The sequence below is a fragment of the Python bivittatus genome, unplaced genomic scaffold, assembly GCF_059951505.1.
Source record: "Python bivittatus isolate LINGU-HERP-01145 unplaced genomic scaffold, Pbiv_v1 ctg000560_np1212, whole genome shotgun sequence".
Classification (NCBI taxonomy): domain Eukaryota; kingdom Metazoa; phylum Chordata; class Lepidosauria; order Squamata; family Pythonidae; genus Python; species Python bivittatus.
This window is the reverse complement of record NW_028277083.1, coordinates 9776879-9800655: the sequence shown is the minus strand read 5'-3', so window position 1 is coordinate 9800655 and position 23777 is coordinate 9776879. Positions and strand designations below refer to the sequence as shown.

At 42.3% G+C, this 23777-nt stretch overlaps 1 protein-coding gene across 5 annotated transcripts in view; it reads left to right on the top strand.

Moving 5' to 3' along the window:
* Window positions 1-23777, top strand: part of LOC103059330 (ankyrin repeat and fibronectin type-III domain-containing protein 1-like) — a 316418-nt gene that overhangs the window by 186375 nt on the left and 106266 nt on the right. For all 5 annotated transcript variants that reach the window (XM_088148165.1, XM_088148163.1, XM_088148164.1 and 2 more), the window contains exon 4: window positions 1082-1122. In XM_088148165.1, the coding sequence (XP_088004291.1) occupies window positions 1082-1122 (41 nt within the window). The remainder of the gene's footprint in view (window positions 1-1081; window positions 1123-23777) is intronic.

Genomic DNA, 23777 nt, shown 5'->3' with positions numbered 1-23777 from the left:
GAATGAGGACACCTGTCAGCAAAACAAGAGATGATGGATGAGTTGTGTTTTGGAAGGCTAGCTCATGGGAATGTCTCAACCCCACAGGCAGACTGGCCTGTACACATCTGAACGTTTTTGTGGCTTGAAAACAGAGCATTAATTTAGGTAGAGATTCGTGATCCAGTAGCACTGTTTGCTTTCAAGGTGGTGGGGGGCATTCTTTCCCCCCCCCCCAACTCTTTGGAAAATGCTTGCAATGGAATTTATGAAAGATGGTGGATGGTGTAGGACAGATATCGTCCCATTCCCCACAGGATGGGTCCAGCTGTAGCCGAATTGATGGTGCAGAATTGCTAGACTCAAACAGGACTCTGCTTAGCTAGCAAGAACTGTAACATATAAGCCTAATTAAGAATATCTAAAGTTAAGGATTTTTCCAAATGGTAGTTTTCCTCTCTGGCTGGGCCCACATTGTAGCACTATATAAAGACATGGAAGAAGCCAAACTTCAAAGAAAGGACATTAAATTGTACTTGATTAAGTATAGAGTGTGTGAAACTGTCTTACATTTTATCAAGCCCATTAGTTCCATTTTATTTTGTGGTCTCAGGCAGGTGACCTTCTTATTTGCTGCGTCACTTGGAAAATGCAAGAGATTTAATCTTCTGTGGTACAAACCATGAACTCCGCCACTTAGCAATGGCCTCTTCCCTTAGTTTGTAAGAGGTCCTTCTGGGGCTCATGATTAGCCTGCTAATTTCCACTCATCTCTTGTGGACTAGCAGATAGGTCATGTGCCCTGAATTTGTTAAGTAAGTTGTTGGTACCAGACACTTGAAAAATCCATACTGTTAAAACATCTAAATGTTCCACTTCATTCCTATTGCTGTGGATTACACAGTCTCCATTTATTCTGACATATGAAGGGTTTGAACCCAGTGGCCAAAAGTGAAAACTCAAACTTTACTGGGCCCATTTATATGCATTATGTCATACTTATTCTTTTTAAGCTTCTTTGCCTTCTGTTTTTTTTGTTTTTGTTTTTTGCATGTGCCTAAGGAGAAAGTGGGATTAAATGCTATGGTTTTCTGTCTTTCAGAGCCTCGGATCAGCAGACAAGAAGGATTTATACTCATCAAAGTAAGTCTTACATTTTTCTCAATAAATTTTCAGAGGAGTGAATCTGTTAATATATGTAGCTTAGGGGAGTTAAGCAATCTATATTACCTTTTTGAAGGCCATAGGATCTTGGACTGTGGATGTTTTCAAGAGAGGGGAATCTGTCATGGTGAAAAGTAACATTGGCTTTGCAACCTGTTAAAGCTTCATCTATGGAGAAAGTGGAAGTGCGAGATGTCACAGAGGTATTATCTTGAGGTAGATTTATTGCTTTGTTTTGATGGCCGCCAATGAAAGAGGGTTGTTGAGTTTCAATAATTGTTGTCTACTCTTGCTTCGGTATATGCCATCAGAGAAGACTTTTGTGGAGAACATTTCTTTGTCAGGTCCCAGGGCAGTTGGATTAACAAGATGGCTTCTAAGTTCTTCATCTGTAGATAGTTCACTGCTTACCTTATTGTTCAAATATATAGTCTGTAATCCAAGTCATTCCTTGACCAGAAAGGATATGTAAGATGATATTCTTGGTATTTACGTAAAGCTATGGAGTTGCCTTCCTCTAACATTACAGTATTTTCAGGTAGAAAATTGAATCCTCCTGTTTGTAGTGTTGCTGGGCAAAGCTGGGGAAATGGACACAAATGCTTTCAAGTATTATCTGAACATCTGAAAAACTTTCAATAGAGTGCTAGAATACAGATATAAGAACAATCCTTTGTATTTATCAAGAAGATAGATGTAGAAAATATTTCATCCAAATCATACGGACCTATTTTATTTCTTCTTGGGGATAAACCTGTACCTTCTGGCTGCCCAAAATTACAGAGGGGTCTATTTTGGATAATTTGATGGATTTTTATATTCAGATGATGGCTTTTCTATGCAGAACTATACGTTTTATATGTTAGATATATGTTTCTGTATAGATCAGGGGAACAGCATTGTGTGTAACAAGACATTTCTACCTCTCCTTATTTCTTGCTTCTTCTAAGGGCCTTCCTTTGCTACAGCTGAGCGCAGAGTGATTTGAGGAGACTTAAATTGAGACAAGGGAACCAAATTAGAGTCCTGCAATGTCCTGCTCTGGTCACTAGTTTAAAAGGAACAGTAAACCATGAAATTTTGCTACCTACACTGTACATGTGCAGGTAGAACTGGGTCTGTGTGTTCGACTAACTACCATCAATGTGTCCTAAAGTGCTGTGTGCTTCAGTGTAGAGTCTAAATCAACATTTAGATTTTTTAAAATGTAGAACTGTTCATCTCTTTGCTTCAGGGCACTTGGTAATTGCTGGTTGGGTGAGGGAGGGGAAGCTGTCATGGGAAATCTGCTCCCTCCTCTATGACCTTTGGTAGAATGGGTCCTTCAGAAGGCTAAGGTACACTGCCTTGAGTAATATGGGGTATATTAGTCAGCCTGGCATTCTTGCCAGATTGTATATGGGCTCTTAAGAGATGTGAAATTGCAAAGATACATAGTCATGTTTAATGCGATCATCACAAATTAAAGAAGCACTTCTCCAAGCTGTCTCAACTCTTGCAAAACTGAAGCCTTCTCCACTAGTGGTAGGTATATCTGTAATGGGATGTTGGAAAGACTTTGGGAGACGGGGCCAAGAGATGCTGCCAAGGGAATGGTCAGATAAGAGATGGCATAGCCCACAGCTGGATAGTGGGAGGGGGGCAAGAGGCTCAGAAGGGACCCTCCCTAATTTCTCAGCCTGTAAAGGAGACAAGAATGAGAATTGTGCTTTCAGACTTGCAAGATTCTGTTAATATCGCTTTATAATAAAGTAGAATTAGTTCATCTGGTCATGATTCCTATCTGGCTTACCCTCTGAGGCTGACATCCATCTTGCAAGTTTACAAGTACATTTCCTCCCCTCTTCTCCTTTACAGCCTGAAGCTGGGAAGACATGGTTTCCCCCCAGCACTGGGGCCAGGATATTACTAGAGTTCTGTTGTGGTTGCGTGTCATATGTGGGCATTGAGATTTTTATAGCAGCCTCCACTTGGTCTTCCGTCCTTCTGTGCTTCCGTCCTTCCTTCCTTTTGAAAAATGCATTGTGTTTTTATCTTTGTTCACCACCCCAAGTTCTGCTGATTAGATGGATGGCCATATAAAATAAATAAATAAAATTTTGCAACAGAAATAATGAGTATATTTCAAGTTAGTTTCAAGGGGTTTATAAGGAAGAGATAATGAGAAGCAGATTATGTGTTTTGAGGGAGCGTTTTCCCCATGGAGTTAACTTTCCATTGCACGTCTTGCTATGTGAATTGTTGTCATCTTCTGTATATACCAGTCACTATTGTCTACTTCCTTTGTCCTTTTTTTTTATCCATGTCCCCCAATTTTTGGTTAAAATTGATCTGAATTGCTTATGTTGGTCTATGACTGAAATAAAGATTAGATTAGATTAGATTAGATTAGATTAGATTAGATTAGATTAGATTAGATTAGATTAGATTGATCTGAATTGCATTATCCAACATGTTGGATCTTTGGAGGAAGGACCACCCCATTAGCCAAACCAGGTCATTAATTGCAAATGTGAACTTTGTTAAGCCTTTGCCTTGAGAATCTGTCCTATGTTGCCTTTTTAGGCCATGCTAGCATCCTCCTCCCATGGATCTGATGAGTTGTCAGTCTTCATTGGATCTGCTAGTCATACAAAGAGCGGTTCTGTTTTTTTCACATATGAATTTCGCCCATGAACTGTACTCTTTATCTTTACTTTTAAAGCTATATGTAGTCATCCTGTCTGTAGACTTAACTTAAGCAGCGGTCAACCTTAGTGTAAAATGTCCTGTTATTTGTGTCTACAAAAATATTACTGTCACTTGTCTAGTTCAAAACCAGATTGACCAGTCCCCTACCATCCTGGGCTCAGTGTTCTCCAAATTAAACAGTGGGTTGCTGAAAGTTGATGGATTTTTTAAAAACACATTGGTGGTTCCTTCTACTGCTTAAGCAGAAAGAACAGCAGAGAGAAGGTACAAAGAATTTGTCAGGTTCAAACTGTGGCCAGGGAGGAGCAGGAAAACCAATGTCTTTGTTAGCCAACTGCAGGGTGTCAAAAGAGTTGCAAGCCTTTGAGTTTCCAAGAATTCTTCATTGGATGAGATGCTTCAAAGAAAGGGGTGGAGGGGGGAAAGGTAGGGGAGGAAAATAGGTTGATGTCCAAGCCACTCCAGTAGCAACCAACATTCTTGAATGAGTCTCCAGCAATGCAATTGGCCCTTCCTTCCTCCAGTCCTCAGATGCCAGGGTGCTGGTGTGGGGCTCCATTGGGGTTCTCCCTAAGCTTGAAAATACTCATTCTAGCTGGTAAAAGCCAGTTTTTCATCCTTAGCAAGATGCACCAATCCTTTAGTAGCTGGAAAGCATCAAATGAAATTAGCAGCAATGTTTTACCTCCCCAGCTGAATTTTTCCGTACCAAGCAGTAAATCTCTCAAATGACAGCTGGCAGTTTCTACCGCCTTTTTTCTCAGCCCGTCTTCTAGAGGAATGCATGACAAAGTGTCACTCAAATAGGCAGTTCAAAGAATAAAATCTTCTGGCTCAATCTACTGCTTCTGACGAGCCCTAGAATCAGAACATTTGAGAAGTGGGGTATACTGACAATCCAGTGCTTAACACTAGTTTTTTTGTTTTTTCAATAACTCACAGCAATGGCTCCAAACGTTAAGTGGCGGTTGCTTAATTGAATAGGATATTCTGTGGCAAAGAGTCTTTGAGTTTGAGGATTTGAATCATGCCGATGTGTGGGGAGGAAGAGAGAGATTGGATTCCATTGGTACACAGCTCATTTTGTTAACGGTCTTAGAAAGGCAGAGTTGCTGCATTTCCCTTGAATAATTTCTTCCCCTCCTTGTCTTAATGGGAAATATGTAAATTGCAAACCTAATGAGGAACCTTGGGTTAAAATTGTAACAACCTCTGTGCCTTTGGGGGTTGAGCGAACAATGAATGTAACTGATATTTTTAGGGTGAGAGCAATCTATTCCATTGTTAAGATTATATGTCAGCCTAGGGTTGGGGACCTATCGAAGCCATGGTTATGGTTTTGTGAAGGCTTCAGCAGAATCTACAAGGGAGGAGATCCAAAACGGTTGTCAAGGAATCACGGTCAAAGTACCCCTTTGTGCCCATAGGTAGAAAAGAGTGGGATTGGATTGGACTGCTGCAACTACCATCTTGACTTTGTTGACCACTAACCTCCACCGCCATGGATGCCCCTGAAGGCTTCATATTGTCATTTTCATATGAATATTTTCTACTGCTTCATATTTTCTACTGCTTTTAGAGAGATTTTTTTTTTACCTCCTTGGGTTGCTATAGAAACACGAGTCAGTCCTCCACTTTGGAACAGACGTGGCCTTTTCTGTGATGTTTGGTTCCAACCCAGTTTAGAAACCTGTCTGGCCGACATTTTGCTGACCCAATGGATGTGGTGGTTTAAGAATCCATTTTAAAGGAGGGGGTGCTAGAAGCGTGGAGGGAGTGAGCAGGAATCAAATGCTGCAGGGGGTATTTGTAGGTCCTGTGCTAGCCATTAAGGGATGTTCCTGGAGAAAAATTGCAAGCCTATAGAAGTCCTTTTCTTGGCTATATGATCTTGGTCATCTTTAGTGACCAAACACCCAGATAAGCAGGGATCAGCACCAGACAAACAATCAGGGAGAAAACAAGACCCTAATCAAGGAACTACCAAGGAGAAAACCACACCCTCACCAACATTGGCAGGGCAAGCTACTGTATATAAACAGGGAGCGAACCCCACACTCACTAGCACTGATGATGTTATCTAGTTGGGTAATGAAACGTCTGCCAGCCAACCACCAAGTTCAGAGAGCCCCAAGGACTCTACAGGCTGGCAGAGAACCAGGCTGTCTATTTTTGGCAACTGGAGTTGGAGTGATCTCCAGAAGAAATTCAGGGTTTTCAGCTTGCTCTGTTCTTTTGACCCACAAAATGTTCTCATCACAAACAAAATGAGGCATTTTGAAGAATGCTCTACTTTTAGATACGGAGGCTGCCCTCGGAGTCCTTCAGGAAGGGGCAACTGCAAATGGACATGTGAAATAGCCTTGTTTATAGAATTTTAAAAAGACCGTAACGGATCGTGATTGCTACCTTTCTTAACCTCAGGCTGGTTTAATAGTGTGGCCAAATGTGTGTTCGAATAGACTGCATCATGTCATATTAATTTGAACACCCCATGCATCGACCGTTCCCTGCAAACAGAAAGTGAAGTTTTAGGAGCAATGCTTTGTTCCAACCCTCTGCCTATAATGCTGTTTTCCAGTTGGCAGGAAGCAGTACATGTAACGGAGGGCTGAAAACCAACATTCCTTAACTTCTGCCTTAAGTATCTGCTTCTACCCCTCCATTTTGCTGAGTTATCCTCTCTGTCGCCCTGTGGAGGCACATGAATTCTGGAGAACACTTTCTCACTGAGGTTGGATCCTGCAATCCTTGGCAGGCTCGCCACGGAGATCTTCTGCGTCGCCCTTGGGCCTGATTCCTGCCTTCACATACCCCATTTCAGGAATGTGAGCTGGGATCCCAGAGGAATTGAAGTGCTCACATAATGAGCCCTTGGGTTTTATTGTGGCTGAATAGGGTTCTGGTTGCTCCTGTAGGTGAATTTTTCAAGGGGGAGCATGGATGGGCCCTGGGGTGGAACACTGAATGCATTGAGTCACCTGTCCATTAAATTGCATCCTTTGATATCAACCTGTTTTAAACCCTCCCTTTGCCGTCTCGAAGCTTTATTTCGAGAGTGATTTTGCATCCCCTGCCCCCTCTTTCTGCAGCGATGTAGCTTGTGAAATGCATTTGCTCTCTGTTTTCTGCTTTTCTTTGACCTTTCTAGTAACCAATATATTACTAAATGTGTTCGGTTTCCTGGTAACTCTTGCTGCCTCTTGTTCATCTGCAATCAGGCTCTTTTTACAAGTGACACTTAAATTGCCTCTTGCATTTTGGTAGTTCGGATGTTAGACCAACATGTTTGATGTGACGACCTTTTTCTGTCGGCCTGCTTCAGTTGTTGCGGCTCACAGCTGCGGATGAGAAGCAGATCGTTATGGTAAGGCACTACGGCATGCTTTACCATCATGTAAAACAAGAGAAATCGGAATCTCGTTCTCCTATCATGGCTTACTAAAACCACCTTTGCAAGTAATCTGCATTTGGCTTCAAAATAGGGATGTCGAGGTCGTCAAGGCTAATTTGGGGAGCCTAAATATGGTGGGCTGTTGCTGATTCTACTCCTCTGTTGTAAGAAATGTGATCCAGAGGGAAGCTGCGGGATATACTGTAAGAGAAGTTGAGGTTCACCAGCCAGAACTTGGTGCAAAATGTTTCTCTGTGGAACTGGGGTGATAGAATGGAAAATGTTCAGTCAGTTACTTGTGGCACCTATGGATATTACAATGAGGGTCATACTTTGCCAAAACCTACATGTATAAGTAAAAAAGTACTGAATCTTCATCTACTACAGAGCAGGGAACCTAATTCAGGATTCTTAACAGCTATTTTATTGGCTAGAGAAACAGGAAACTTCAGCCATCTAGCAAAGGTTGAGAAACTAGATGGGGTATTTGTCTTTCATTACTTAAGAAGTTCATATTTTTGTGCACTCAATTGCTGGTTACTCTTCCCATAGCTCTTAATTCTACTACTCCCCAGATTCTCCACTCCATCTTTTTTCCCCCCTACTAAGACCCTGTGGTTTTTATAAACATTGTAAATTCTTTGAAAACCCGAACATTGGAACAGATTAGATCTTGTAAACCCTCTCTGTTATACAACCTGCAAAATATACCTGGAGCACAGCTATGGAATGTTTGAACCCCAGAAATTTGATGGCATATGTAGGATAAAATTGCCCATGTCCATCCTTCTCCTTAGAGAAGGTGTACAGGGTTGTCAGAAGGCTGCCCTGTTCAAGGTCTTTCTTCTCTCCATAAGCAAATCTCTGCTTTGTACAATCAAACACTCCTGCGCAGGAGGCTGCAAGATGTCCAAGGGACCACCTGGGGACGCCAGCATTGAGTTGTGCAAAATAAAATCCCAAAGGCCTTGGGGGTACTCAAGAGGTGATGGGAGGGGCATTGGGTGGAAAGGCTGAAAATAAAATGTGAAGCCCTGAAGTTAAGTCCGTGTCCCCAGCCAGACATCTGATGTATCTTCTGGATTTTGCAAGCACAGAGAGGGCTTTTTCAGGACTTGCCTGCTTAGACACTGTATCTTTAATCTCCAAGTACTCCGCGAGTTTCCACTCCCCTCGATTCGTCAATTGGCTCTCGGTTAGGCTCTGAAAGGGCCAGTTTATTAAACAAACACACTTAGTGTAAAAAGTTTATTCCAGTTAATTAGGACTTCATTGCAATGGAAACAAATTATCCAGTTGCCCACTGCCAAGTTAAACAGCCAGGGTGTGAGTGCACAGGGGAGGGGAGGATCCTGTATTAAGGCGACACAAACAAGCATCTTAAGTAACTTGATGTCCCTTTGGTCTATTTATTTGGTCTTTCCCAAGCTGTAAGCATGGGCTAATAGAAGTTCTGTCTGAGTTCCCCAGGGCCGTTCCATGGCTAGTATCAGGATCCTGCCTCTCCAAATGGGCTTGGGGCTAATCTCCAGGGCCGGATTCCTCACCCCCTTCAGCATCTCATAATGGTAGGTTTTACGCCATATACAAAGCCACAGGGTGATTCCATCCATTGTGCAAACCCAGCCATTGTGGTTGGTGTGGCTTGTTCACCAAAGGTGGTTAAAACAAAACAGAGTTTAGTGTGATGGGTAAATCCATCTCTATGTCCAAGTTCCCACACTATGCTAAGCCACAGAGTGATTTCTTTGGTTTTGCAAAGCAAAGTATGACTCCTATTACTGGACATTGGCAGCTTTAGGGTGATGTGCAAAGCCAGTGAAATCAACCATGACTAAACAATCCATGGGTTTATGTGAGATGAGCTATATCTTGGATGGGTAAATGGGCCATGGGGTAGAAACAGATAAATTACAGATAAATTGTTCATACCTCTGTACGAGAGATAAGAGCTGTAGTAGAATGTCAGACTAGAATGGGAGAGACCAGGAATCACCTCCCCACTCATCCATTAATCTTCTGGATGACTTTGGAGTAATGACCATCAGCCAACCCATCTCACAGAGTTGTGGGCAAGAGGGGACCACCAGTGGTGTGCTGGGGCCAGCAAATACCAGCTTGTCAGAGCCAATTGTTAAATTTTCTGGAATTCTGCAGGCCGGTTGAGAGCAGAGCTGAGCCACAACGCCTAGCATGAAACAGCCAGCTGTTTGGTGGCTAGTAGCATGGCACAGTGATGGTACTGGAGCTGGTTGTGATACATTAATCAGCACACCATTGGGTATAATCTTTCTTGGAGTGAAGAGGCAGGTGCAGACGGAACATGCTATGCTTCCCAGTGGGTAAGAAGGTTCTCAAAACCATGCTTGCCCAGGCAGACAGTCCGGTACACAGATTAAAAGCTATTTTCTACCGTGGAGCTGATGGCAAAGGAAGTTGCTGCTTTGCCACCATTTCCAGGGGAGTCTTTTTATATAGCCAGCTGTTTGCTAAGATTGCTGTAATCCACTTCCTCGAAATAGAAGAATCGACGTGTGTGTTTAAATCTGCCCTGCCCGAGAAGCATAGATTAGCCCTCAACCTTCCATGAATTGTGAACACATTGGGAGCGTCTGTAGAAACTATTAGTAAGCGTGAGATTGAATTGCCTTCTCCTCTTGTTTCTGTGTTTCCTGCAATTGCCCTTCTCACAAAATCTTGGCGTTCCCTTGGCGCTGTCTTTATCATGCAGCAGAAGAGAAGTGTTACCATACTGACTTGAGGTTGGTTTTATGTCAGTAGCTCCCAAGAATTCATCCAAAAGCTGCTGCTGAAATTCTGAGCAGGGATGAAAAAGAGATGTTACTCACTTACCCTTCCTTGGGACTATCACCCATTGCAAAATAACTGAACCTTTGCACAAATCCCAGCCTTTCCTGCGAGGCCACAGGACAAGACAAGGTGGTCTGTTTCTTCAAATGTTCCTTGCAAGGCCAATAGTTACTTGAAGATGGAGCTCCCATCAATGGCCAACATTTAGGGTAGCAGTGAGCAGCCAAATAGTGAGAGACCACACATGGATTTGGGCAACATTCAAAACTGTACTGGAAAACCTACTGTTTCCACTCCCATCTGCTCCAGCCACCATGACCCATGTTGAAAGGATGCTGGGAATTGTAGTTTCATAAAGTCAGGAGGACCACAGATGCTCCAGCCACCATTACGAGTAGAACATTATTCAGAGGATAACATTATCCTCCAGACCATTAACATTCTTTCTGCTTGTTCTGCTGTTTCTTTATAGTAAGTTCTTAGCAAAAGTAATCTAAACATTCATCGTTGTCAGTTCCTGAACAGTAGGCAGAGAAATTTGAATTCTGTGATAAGGTTTCAGCTCCTTTGGAGTTGAATATGGCCTTTGGGCCATAACGTCTTGGCCTTTCTCAACTCGTTCCCTAGCAAATATTTCAAAGCTGAGTGGCGTATTTTTTTTTTTTAAAAGGTTGTATAAACATATACACACAAGTGGGGGAGAAAGGTGTAAATGGGTAATCTATTTCTGAAAGAGGTTGTTTGGCAGCATGGCAGAGCAAATAGGAAGCATTCTCATCAGTAACTAGCTTGATCTCAAGGAAAGAAACTGGTTCTTAGAGATGGTAATTCAACAGACAATATTTTGTGGGTATGTGAATATCTTCCTTGGGGCTCACTCAGTTCCCTGCCACATCAACCTTTTTTCTGAGGGGGAGGGAGGTAGAGTCTTTAGATTTAAAATAAACCAGGAGCTGGTTTATCTGCAAAGCAAATCCCCAGGCTGTACCATCACTTTTATTTACAAGAATATTTTTGAGCCTGTAGGCCTTCTTAGAGGGTATGGGAAAAATAACAAAAGGTGTGTTGGGGGACTAAAGAGTATCTGGTGGGTTTAGAGAAGGTAGCAAGGAGCAGCCAACTAGGTGGTGGCTTGGTAGATCAAGTCAGCTCGCTTGCCACTGGCTCATAACTCCAGACTCATTACTTTGGAGAGAAGGGAAGCTTTCAAGAAAAGGAAGGTTTTATGGCCCAACTTCTCTGCTGTTGCATTTGGTCTCCTTCCAGTCCTGGACAACTAGGACAGGTTTAATTGACTGCAGAACTCATGTCATGACTATCCATCTCCATTATTTAAAATCTTCCAGTGGCAGTGGATAGATACACACATGGGGTGGTGTGTGAACCTGGCCCCCTGCATTTTGTGCACCACAGTTTACGGCTTAGCATTCTGTGTGAACTCGGTTTCCGAAAGGTCTTGCACCCTCAACCTGCCCTCATCCACTTCTCTCTCTCTCTCTCGGATCACATCAATCTCATTCTGACTGCTGTACAGCAAGGTCAGCCATGTCCAGAGTCAACCAATATTGTTTTCTTTTAATTAAGCCAACGGAGCGACTAAAATAAGTCATCTGCTCTCTCTCATAGCAGATGCTGGATATTTGACTGAAATCCAAGTCAAGAAAGAGGAAAGTCCTCTGTCTGCTATCCTGGCTGAAGCTTTGGTGGAGCTCAACAAAGTCTTTGTACCTTTCCCTTGCGGCTGATGGAGAGTTTCAGCGGGATAGGAATGCATGCAATCCAGACTTATAATGCTGTTGCATGGGAAACAACTCCCAGATAGATTTAAGAAACGTACGAAAGAGAAAGAAGTGAAAAATACAAGATTTCTTTTCATTTATATTTGCAAAGGGTTATTAGCAATAAACATTTATATTGAACTAAATATTACATGTGGAAATGATAATAATAAAACTGAGTCATGTGAAGATGCACCTGACCCTACTTTATATCCAGTAATACCCTGTGGTATTACTTCTCCCACCAACAGATGCTCATTTTTGTAGACTTCCAGATTAGGTGCAGGAAATGGGTAACCATTAACAAATGATAACGCTTGGAAGCTTCCAGGTTCTTTCTACCATCTATGATAGCCCTCTGACAACTTTTATTTTGTAAATATCTTTCTTTCATCTGGCCAAACTCGTTTGAGCTTGGAAGCTAAGCAGAGTCAGGCCTGGTTAGCACTTGGATGGGCCGCCGGTAGGAAATCCCAGGAGTCTAGGCTAAACTAGGAAGTGGGAAAACATCCTGAAAGAAAGCACTGGTGAAGCACTTCTGTGCTCTGACCAAGAAAACCACACGAATCGCTCCATGAAGTCACCAGAAATCCAGCTCAACTCAAGGGTGTCTTGGTCGCAGGAGATGACAGGCAACTCTTGGCTGACCTTGAAAAAGCTGAATAAGATCAGACCTAGTCATGGGAGGGAGACCCTGAGGGAACCCTAAGGCTTTGACTTAAATTGGGAAGTTGGAAAACAGCGAAAGCAGCGGCGAACAACTTCTGTCCCGTTGAAATGGGAATCACAGGATTTGTCCGTGAAGTTGCAGGAGTTGACTCCAATGAGACGTTAGTTTCTTAGCAGTGATGCACCTGTTTCTCTTAAAAACAAAGAGGAGAGGAGGACGAGGAAGTTTCAGTGGAACTCAATCTGAAGGAAGGTTGCTAATGTCTAAAATAGCATATGACAATATATCCCAGTCATCTGATCATATCATTCTACTCTCTACTGCTATATTGATTCATCTGATTCATGTTCTAATGCGGCCAGTTCTCATGGCCAAAACTTGGAAGAGGGCAGTGGCAAACCATATCTATTACATTGCCAAGAAAACTGTGTTGGGTCCATGGAATTGCTAGGACTTGAATTCAACACAAGGGTATCTTGCCTTCTTTTTTTAACCCCATCCATGCATTCTCTTCCCAAAGAGTAGTTTAAAGACCAATAGAAATGTTGACTGTCCCTCACCTCAAGGTGAAGACATGGTGCAGAAGAGAAGGGAATAAGGAGTGGAAAGGAAAACGAGCAAATTCTGGGGCCAGTTTTTAAAATTGCAAACTTCTTGCAAAAGTAATTGCAACTGTCCCAGTTAAGAGAGTGGAAGAACCTAAAATACCTTTTCTTTGAGAGTGTGGCTCTGCTTTTTTTCCCTCTGCAACAGCCTGGTGGAAGAGCTGCTGGGACATACCACAGGCACATAGCAGAAAAACAACCCCAGCATTTTCAGGTAGGATAGAGAAACCCTATGCCTGAAACTCTGCATTTGGACAGGCCCAAAGCGAGCTAGATAGACAAGTGGTCTGCATGTCCCACTAATTCACAATTTGATTGGTGTGTTGAATAAGACAAAACAGGCCAGGTTCACATAACATACTAAGCTGTAAATCATGGTTTACTGGCCAAAATGGCTAAGTTCAAATAATAGCCGACAGTAAGGCTGGTTGGCATTCTCTTCTTTGCATATTTCCCCAATGTGCCAATATTTCTCTGTTCACTTGTTTATTCTTATAAGCAGTGTTTCTCAACCTTGGGCACTTGAAGATGTGTGGACTTCAACTCCCAGAATTCCCCAGCCAGCATGGCTGGCTGGGGAATTCTGGGAGTTGAAGTCCACACATCTTCAAGTGCCCAAGGTTGAGAAACACTGCTTATGAGGTTTCCAACCCTGTACATTGCCTTGTGTCTTCTGATTTGACAGCCTTATAAATCTAATTGATGATGATGATGATGATGATGATGATGATGATGATCCAAGCCAATGAGACACTTTTCTGTGTTTTTTCCTGTTGTCTAATTCAAGCCAAAGCCCTAAACATCTGTCTTTAATGTTCCTAAACACTTCAGCGTCTCAGCATTTACCAGCACCTAGTTGACTTTGGCTGTTTTCAGAAGCTAAGAAAGGTTGGGAGGGGTTTTGACTTGGATGGGGGGTCATTTGGGAATTCCAGAGCTGTGGACTAGGACTGGGGAGCTAAATAAATAAATAAATAAGCCACCCCAGGAGGTGGTAATGGCACACTCTTTCTCCAGCCCTGCCAAGAAAATTGCATGGATGCAGTCACCAGAAATTGGCCCTGACTGCAGAGCCTTTTTACCTTCCAAGAAGTCCAATATTTCTATCCAAAGTTTTCTCTCCCCCCTCCCGCGGTGCCTGCCAATCATTATCTTTTTTTTTTTTTAATGCAATAAAAGACATGAGTGCTCCGGCTGTTCTGTGAAAGAGTGGTCAGATGGAAATTATAAAGCAGGGTGTAAAGTAATGGAAAACAACTTTCAAGTATATTTTGGACTCTTGAGGAGCTGTCGTTGCATTGCTTCAGCCACTGGCTGATTTAGACAAGGGGTCACTTTGAATTTATGGGGCTGGTGAGGAGAATGGAATGTTTTGATTCCTAATTTAGAGGGCCCGTCATGTCAGATTCCCAACTTCCAGCCTCTTGCGAAGAGAGCTGGAAAATGCGCGGAGGACCTCAGCAACAGAGTTTCCTATTGCCAAGTAGTTCTACGATGTGATGGTTTCTCCTGGAATTTCACTGTCTTCAGCCTTAATTCCCATCTCGTTTTAAAATGGTTTACAAAATAACGTTGGTGAGAATAGGCAGACACCCATACACCCAATCGATCGTCAGTGGTTTGGGAGAAAAGTATTTTTTTAGATCTGAACTCACGAAAGATCGTTCTTGGAGGCCAAAGCAGTTGCTTTCCCTGGTTCACCTTCTCCTTCTGCTGAAGGGTTTTCATTGTTGGTATTGTTACTACTATTATTAGAAACGGAAGTTTTACAACATGGAAAAGCAGCAGGAGATACATTTAAGGCTTTTCTCTTCCTGCTGATTGACTGATATAAATCATATCCCTAAAACAGATTCCTGGGGGCGGGGGGGGGGGGAAGGTAGAGGAATCTGCACCTTTTCTGTGTTAGGGAGAAAACATGGGGTTTTTTTTGGCAGGGGGAGCAATTTTAGAAGACAAGATAGATAAAAAATGATTTTCTCTCTCCTTTTTCTGTGCTCCCCCTTCCAAGGATATTTTGCATTCATATACACCATACAAAGCAGAACAGAGATTTGATAAGTCACATCGTATTTGGCTATGAATTCCCATTCGTATAGTTGGCACCCATGTAATTTCTTGTTTGGCAATATGATGAGAGCTTTTAGCTTTGTAAACCTAAAAACCTTTCACAGAAGCTAGAGGATCTTCTAAGAAGAGGTGTTTAGTTCAGGTTTATCACAGCACGATACAGTCCAACCTCATGTTTGATTTACTCATGATCTCATAGCAAAGGCACCTTATTTGTTCATTGTAAGAACATAATATTGCCTCTGAGTAGGAATATTTCTGGATCCCCTGATGAATTTATGTTAAAGATTTTCTTGAGGGAGCATGTTGTTAAGGGTTGTGATCAAGTTGCTAACTTGTTACTGTGCTTGCAAATTCAGCGGTTAACAGGAATGGTTGGGTTTGTGTTAGATATTAAGATCTCCAGCTCAGAACATCTTTGACTATAATTTTTACCAGAAAATATGGGCTAATTTGCATGGCAGGTAATGGTGGCCATCCTTGGCTTTAGACGTGTTGACTGCAGAAGCATGCTAGCTGTTAAATAACATATGCCAGTCATGAACACATTTTATTTTATAAATGTACACCAAATTACAAATACCATGTAGCTTCCCTTATTTATTTATTTATTTATTTATTTATTTATTTATCAATCAATCAATCAATCATATTTATACAGCTCCCCATCTCGCAAAAGAGTGACTCTGGGTGGCATACAACACTCAATTAAAAACCCATAAATACATATAAAAGCAATCATTAAAACTATAAAAACTATTAAAAACACACAAAAAAGGAGAAGATGATATTAACTGTAGTAAGGGAGCCATTGCAAAATCTCCTTTGTATATATATCAGGCCATGATGCAGTTTGTTTAGTTCTCACTTAGCATTTGAGGAAACCCTGTCGTTGGGGTTTGTAAACAGAGACTTACAACCTAATGTAATGTTTAAACCCAACAGAATTGTGGCTTAGTCAAGTAAAGCTCCCTTGATGTCCGAGTTCATACGTTGTCCAAAACCAAGTTTGCTTTAATGCACAGTTGGCTAGGTCCAAACATCCTAGTAAGTCAGAAACCAACTTATAACCACAGTGACTGGTTCAAACAAACATTATCATTCAGTGCAATACAAATGGAAACCTTCTATTTTTGCTCATAAAATAATTAAGAAGTTGACATTAAACTCTTGTATGGTTCAGGATCTCTGGCCCAATAGTACTTCTGAAAAATCCTCACACGGTCTTCTTTCAGCAGTTGTGATGCATTTGATTGGGCTACCGGATCTGGGCCATAACATTTGAGACTACCACTAAATGGCTGTAATGATATGTGGGGAAGACCTTGGGAGATGGGGGCCAGAGGTGCTGCCTAGGGAACAGTCAGATAAGAGACCGCATAGCCCTCAGCTGCATAGAGGGTGGAGCAAGAGGCTCAGAAGAGACCCTCCCTAGTTTCTCAGGCTGTAAAAGAGACAGAGGGAGGATTGTACTTTCAGACTTGCAAAATTCTGTTAATGTAGCTTTACAATAAAGTTGTCAGGCCTAGCCCAAGGAACTCCAAGAGACAATGCCAATTCAGTCCAGCTCTGTTTATTAGCTACAACCTCTAGCAAGAATCTTCCCAGACTAAAACCCCAGTTCCCAAAGTCCTCCAGCCACAACAGTGTGAATTCCTCAGGGAGGTGCCAGTCTCATCCTCTTGTTCCTCCCACGCTCTTCTGGGGAGCTAAGAAAATGTTTATCTCCCTGAGCTTGGCCTTCATAATTCCATTCCATCACAAAAGTAGAATTAGTTTACCTGGCTGTGTTTCCTGTCTGGTCTACCTGGTAAGGCTGGCAGTGGCAGCAAAGAGAATCTTTTCTATATCTTTTTGCTGCTATCAAGTGGCCATCTGCATTTTTGCAGCCAAGATCTGGTAGCTCTATATTCAGAGTTCTCAGGAGAGGCCTACAGATTGGTAACGGATTCAGTGGTCTAGCCCAGTGCTCTCTGGACATCACTCTATGGCCATGCCAGTGCGAGAGGCATTGGCGTGCATACACTTCATTGATCAGTGCAAAGAAGAATGTTTTGCCTATTCTGACAGCCTTATTCTGACAACCTTTAGGATGAAGCACATTCCAGGCACCTCACAGTGGTGCAGATAGCTACATTCCTTCTGACCACAGGAAGTTCACTCTGCACTAGAGAGGGAAGCAAATGGCCTTCAAAGAAATGCATTCAAAGAAAAAAAATGGAATCATCTACAAAATGGTGAAACATTGATTAAAGAGGAGAGGAGTGGTTGAGTTTTTTTCTCTCTCTCTCTTTTGTGTTGACTGATTAAAGGGCTAGCTGTGTGTTTCCAATGCCGGAGAGTCATCAGACTTTAAAGAAGGGCAGAACCCACAATTTAACCTTATGGAAAGCTATTATGATTACTTAAATATTTGGGAATGGAGGTTTTATCACGCATCATAATGGATGTTGTAGTCACCGTCCCAAAGATGCCTGTAATATTCGCTGGATGTAAATATTTTAAAGGAACAAAGGGCTAACCCCTTTCTCAGGAACAAATATCTTTGAATGCACATGAAAAATAGTGATGCCTTAGTAAAAATAGAAAAAAAAGAGGGGGGAATTCCATGCCTTAAGCACATACTGTATTATGCCAAAGCGGGGGGGAGGGGGGAGATTGGATTCAAAAAGCTGGATAGACCATTGATCTAGATTAGCCTTTGCAAGATATGGGTGTAGACTACAGAGTCCAAATGGGTAGTTTTCAGATGGTGGGAAGATAAAGAAAAGGGAAGAGAAGAGAAGCTTTAGATGATTTTATATTTTATTTTATTTTTTCATAGATTTCTTCTTTCCCCCAGCCTTGGACTGTCACTACAGTTTTTCAAAAATATTGAGGTATGAGTTGACCTTTTTCTACCCAAAGCCTTTATTAATAAAATTGGAATGAAAGGGCAGTTTATAACCCACCAGTAATTCCATCTTCTCATCAATCATCTTTCAATATTCTCCTTGATTCTTCAGGTTCTTGGTTGCCCTGGGAATGTCATTTTTGTATAATAGATGGACCTCCATTTTGCCCCTTCTTATTTCTGTTTTCTCCTTTATCAAATCCTTCTTCCATTCTAGGACAGGATAAAGGCCAAAGCAGGCATAAATAAATCACATTTGTACATAAAGGTCTCTAATAAAACAGGAGGCATGGAGAAGCCAGTGAAGAATTGCTCTGAATCCCAGTTCAGACTTGATTCAGGAGAGGTATTGTGGTGGCCCATAGTTTTTAGCTGGCTGGGGGTAAGCAGAAGGGATGATGACCTGCAGACCTCAGGTAGGTCATCTGCTGATCATTGTTACAGAACGTATGAATGCTGAGATGGTAAAAGGAGGCTGCAACGTATATCGGATGGGAATAAGTTCTTGGACTGGTCTGCATTATTACACATCATGAGAAACTGTAGCCTTCTGACTGCTGTGATTGAGGGGAAAAAAAACAGCTTCAAGCTTTATATAAGGAGGTTGGCACTAGGTGGCTAGTTTCGTCCTATTTGGGATACCTACCTCAGGTTTTAAGGGAAGGTGGAATATATATGTCATTCTGATAGCTTCAATATACCCCTTCCTGCAACTGCTGAGCACCAGAACCTGGATAGCTCCTCAAGTCAACCCACTGTATATAGCCATTGTAAGTTCAGTTCCCAGTAGAAGGTTTGAACCCCATAGAATGACATCTGGTCACCTACATCTAAATATTTAGGACTCAACAGCTGTAGGCAGCCAGATGTTATTCTATGGGGTTCAAACCTTCTGCTGGGAACTGAACTCACGATGACTATATGCAGTGAAACCGGTCATGGTGGTGCCTGCCTCCTGGTGGCCAACGTAACTGAAAATAACACAAGGGATGTGCATTGTGTAAAAACAGAGAAATTCCCCCCCTCTCCAAGAGGGACCATGGAAGTCATGTAAAACCTCAGAATATGGGGGCACAACCTAACGTAACATCTGTATCTCTGCTCTGAAAGCTTAAGGGAAGGTGGAGTGTGTATATCATTGTGAAAGAAGCATTGTGTAGGGCCGTGAGCTAGCAGGGCTGGCATAAAATTAGTCTTAGTCCAGCGTAAATGATGCAAGGGAAAATGTTGTCATTCTCTCCGCATTATTTTTCTTTTCTCTTGGTGAGGTGTTTGTTTTCAAGGAAGAGAGGTATAATTTTCTTAAGTGGCACGGGCATTGTACTGTTAATAGGAGCTCTGGAAACAGCAAGGGAAAAAACCCTTGCCAATTTGAGGAGGAACGTCTTCTTGGTTTCTCTACATAGCTTGAATTCTTCCCAAACCTCCTTCATTTATCCATCAGTAGTAAAACATTAGATTTTTGAACCTCATTCCAGCTCCAAGGAATTAGGTCCATGCAAGGGGGCGGAGGCGAGGGGCAGAAAGTAACATTGAATCACCCGTGCTAGGCCATACGTGATAGATTTGTCATCGCAATTCTTTATCATGCTTACTTAGGTGAACAAATATTGCCCGTGGTTGGCTGGACGTGTGTGTGTGGTTCCATCCAAGTCAGCGTGCATTTTCAGAATGTGAACTGAACCGTAGGCTCTTGATGAAAAGAGCCTGGTTGGGAGGTCACTGTGTGTGGCTTGAGCTATTGCTACACAAAGAGTCTATGATTTATACAATAAGAGTCCCGGGTTAGCCATCACTACAGTGGATTGATGATCAAATTGTGTACGTTTTCCTCGATTGATTTTTCTCCTGACGTCTCAGATTTTTCTTTTCCTCCCCATTCTGCCCTTTTGACACATTCCAGCTCCGTTGGGGTAGAAATGGTTAATTGTTCCCGGAACAATGTAAGATGGGTTGCAGTGTCTCTTCCCTTTTCCCCAAACACATAATGTTAAGGCTGCGATTTTGGATTCACCGACTTGAGAGTAAATCAGGTTGGCAAATGAGGGGGGGGGGGTTGGTTTAACCCCTTTGCAATGCAAGAGGGATGCAGAAATGGCAACTGCAGCAGAGGGAGGGAGATCTATGATTTACCAAAAGTAGGTACATACATTTTTCTGTCCGTGATCTAAAGGTACGATATTGCGTTCTGTGTTTTTCTCCAAGTTGTGTGGGCATTTTAAACAACATTTGAACTGGGGGAAAAAAATTCCACTCCTTTTGAGTTGATAAAATTTGATTTATGTTTAGGAGACAAAACTGAAAAAACATACTATCTTAATCTTACACACTGTATAAATACCTTTTTTCCCCCCCCTCCAGAGCTAAAACAACAGCTTAGGGAAGAAATTAAATCAAACACATTTAATGTGGTTTACATGCCATGCTCAGACACATTCTGAACTTTCCTTGGGATTATTTTTATTGGAATATTTGTACATGTTTTAAGACTAAGTAAGGAGGAGGAGGCCCCAATGCTTGTTGCACAATGCTTTTAAACCATATCTGAGTCAATTGCCACCAGCAAGGACACAAAATGAATGCAGAGTCAGCAGTGTCCAGCGTGGCCAGTAATGATCATTGTCCATGCCTGGCTGTGGTGACAATGAAGCAGCCCTTGATCATTTATTCACTCAGTCATAGTGAAACAAATCATAGCTTAGGGCAACACGTGAAGCCAAGCGTATGGATCGCTTGCTTCCCCAATGAACAGTGTTGCTCTGTTGATGTATGTTGCATGCCTTGGCCTTGCATGCATGACTTCAGCTCGAATAAAAATTTCCAGAAAATCGAGGAAAGCGAGGTGGGGTGTGCGATTCCTCCTTCCCCACCCTTCCTTGAAGTCGGAAGACTCCTCTTGCTGTCTCTTATGACCAAGACGCCAGCGAGCTCGCTTCTCTGTTGGCTGCAGAACCTTGCTCAGACTTCTGAGCTTTTATGTGGGAGCCAATAGTCACACAGCCTTCATCCAGCAAACTATCATTATCGGTCCCTTCCTTTTTCTCGGCTTCTTTCAACTCCAGTTCCCATGATGGCTGAAGATATGCAGACATTCGAAGACAGTGGTTTCCTATAAAACTTTTTGGGTTTTATGCTTTGGAGGCAGGAATGTTTTTACTGAATCACAAAATCCCCTTCTAGACTTTCTCTACATCGATGGCATCGCTCTGCTGGAAAGAAGAGGCTGAGATTCAGGCCCTGGACCTCAGGATAAGGAGGGGTAGGATCCTTTGTTAATGCCACTCACAGGTAGAGGTTTGTTCAAGGGGCAGGGAGGATTTCTCTCACCCCTCCCTACTTTTTTATCTTGAGAATTCTTTCTGCTTTTCAAAATGGGACTTTTACATTTGACAGGACACTGGAAGAGCCAACAGTTCCAAATCAATTTTTTTTCTCGATGCTGAGATTTACCTGAGAGGAAATATGCAGATATTAAAGTCACCCCCCTTCCCCCTGGCTTTTTAGTATCTTTTCTTCAGATATTTTATAAGATCATAAATATTGAACTTGGTAGAAACGTCTCAGGATGACATAAAATGAATTGCAAAAGAGAAAAGATGGTGGGGAGGCCCTTGAATTGCAAGGATTGATCCATCCATGCGGAACCTTGAGATGGACCCCCATCTGAAATTTCTGGCAGACCTGTTAGTGTTCGTCTGAACTTGAAATGTAGGGAGAACGCTGTGAGTCTTTCGAGGTAGACCAGACTCGAACACCAAAGTCACAAATACTAAAACTACTTTGATTGTCGTGTTACAGCAGCAGAATCTTGCAACTCTGAATGTGCTTCCTGCCTCCCTGCCTTTATCTTCATGAGATCTAGGGAGGGTCATGTCTGAGATGCTTTCTCCAATTACATTTCTGCGTTGGTCTCAGACGTCTCTTATCTGACCATTGCCTTGGCTGTGGTTCTTCCTCCTCTTCTTTAAGGTTATTCTCACAACCCATTACAACACAGAATGGCTTGCAAGCCTATGATCGCTCTATGATTGAAAGCAGCATTTATAGAACAGTGTGCATTAAAACAGCAACCGTCTAGTCCTACTCTTCAGCCATAAAGGATTTTGCCTGTGTAGTCAGGTAGCTGCTACAATTGGAATTTAGTTTCGGCTGTCAAGTATTGTTGGGCATATGATCAAAGTCTTTGAGTGTTTCTCAACCTTGGCAGCTTTCAGATGGGTGGATGTCAACTCTCAGAACCCCCCAGCCAGCAAGGGAGTTGGTCCACCCATCTGAAGGCTGTCAAGGTTGAGAAATCCTGTTATAGGGAATACTGCCCACAAAAAGGACATCCAACTGATTCAGCCCATGAAGTCAGAAGCTGGGGTGGGTGGGTGTTCAAAAAGATCAAGATGGTGGCCATGACTGCAACTGAAACTCCTCCCCTTTTTACCTGTTGCGTGTCCCATCATGATTTTTTTGAACACCTCCCCCACCTCCCAGGTCCACTTCCCAATTGCCACCTTGGTCTTTCAGAGCCGTCCAGGATAAATGGCCATAAAGTGGTCCTGGGTCTCCCCGTCGGGTTATCCATACCCAAATTTGCCAATGGTGGTAAACTGCTAACACGAATAAACACACACACTCTGTGGCTGATGATTCCTGGGGGAAGGGAGAGGGTGGGGGGATTTTAATTTTACCCCTCCAAAACTTAAGCTGTTCATTGTGCCACTTAACCCCTGCCCCCCACAACCCCTGACTCGAAAAATGCCGAAAAGAAGAAACTCAGAAGGTCTTCCTGCTGTGGGTGATTTTGGGGGTTCCTGAAGTGGAGGCTTGTGGGCGTCGCTGGTCTGTGCTCTTATTTTCCCCGAGTCACTTCCTTACACTACAAATTTTTCCTACTGTTATAAAGCTTAGCTATAAAAATGGGGGGGGGGGATTCTGGGATGGTGTCCTTTATATCCTCCTTAAAAAACAATGAATTCATAAAATATAGTCCACAGAAATAAAACGAATACAACAGTAGCAGTACAATGAAAAAATGCATGTGATAAAATAAGCTAAACCTGAAAGGGGGGTGTCCCTATAATATTAATAAAGCTTATCCTACCTAGGTGGGGGAAAAATTAACCCTCCTGACATTAGGCTGGATTGAAGAGACGTGCTCTTTATCAGTTTTTGAACTGTATATTGTAAAAAGAAGAGATTGAACAATATGCTTCTGAACTGTCTAGGCGATATGTTAAAGAACTGTATTATGCACGCGCGCACACACACACCCAAGAGCCTGAAAGAACAGTGGAATATAAGATTAAAAACAAAAACAAAGGGTGAAGTATACATTTAGAAACAAAGATTATTTCTTTAATTGCTAGATTTATAAGGCTGCCCAACTCAAACTGGGTGGCTCTGGGTGGCATGTAACAACGAGAAACCATCTACCCCCAAATCCACATAAGAATAAAGCATATGCAATATATGAATATAAGATACAAAATGTGAAATGTATGAAAGAAAAGGAAGAGGAGGAGGAGATGGAAAATAATCATATGGGCCGCCCAAAGATGGAAAGATTTGGCAATGCCTATGATGGAGGAATGGTTGGCGAAGATGATGGAGCTCGCTGAAATGGCCAAACTGACTTGTTTGATTAGAGAAAAGACAATGACACTTTTCTCTTAATTTTTGCGTAAGAAAAAGGGAAAAAATGAACTTTCGATTTATGGTTTTGATGATGAGA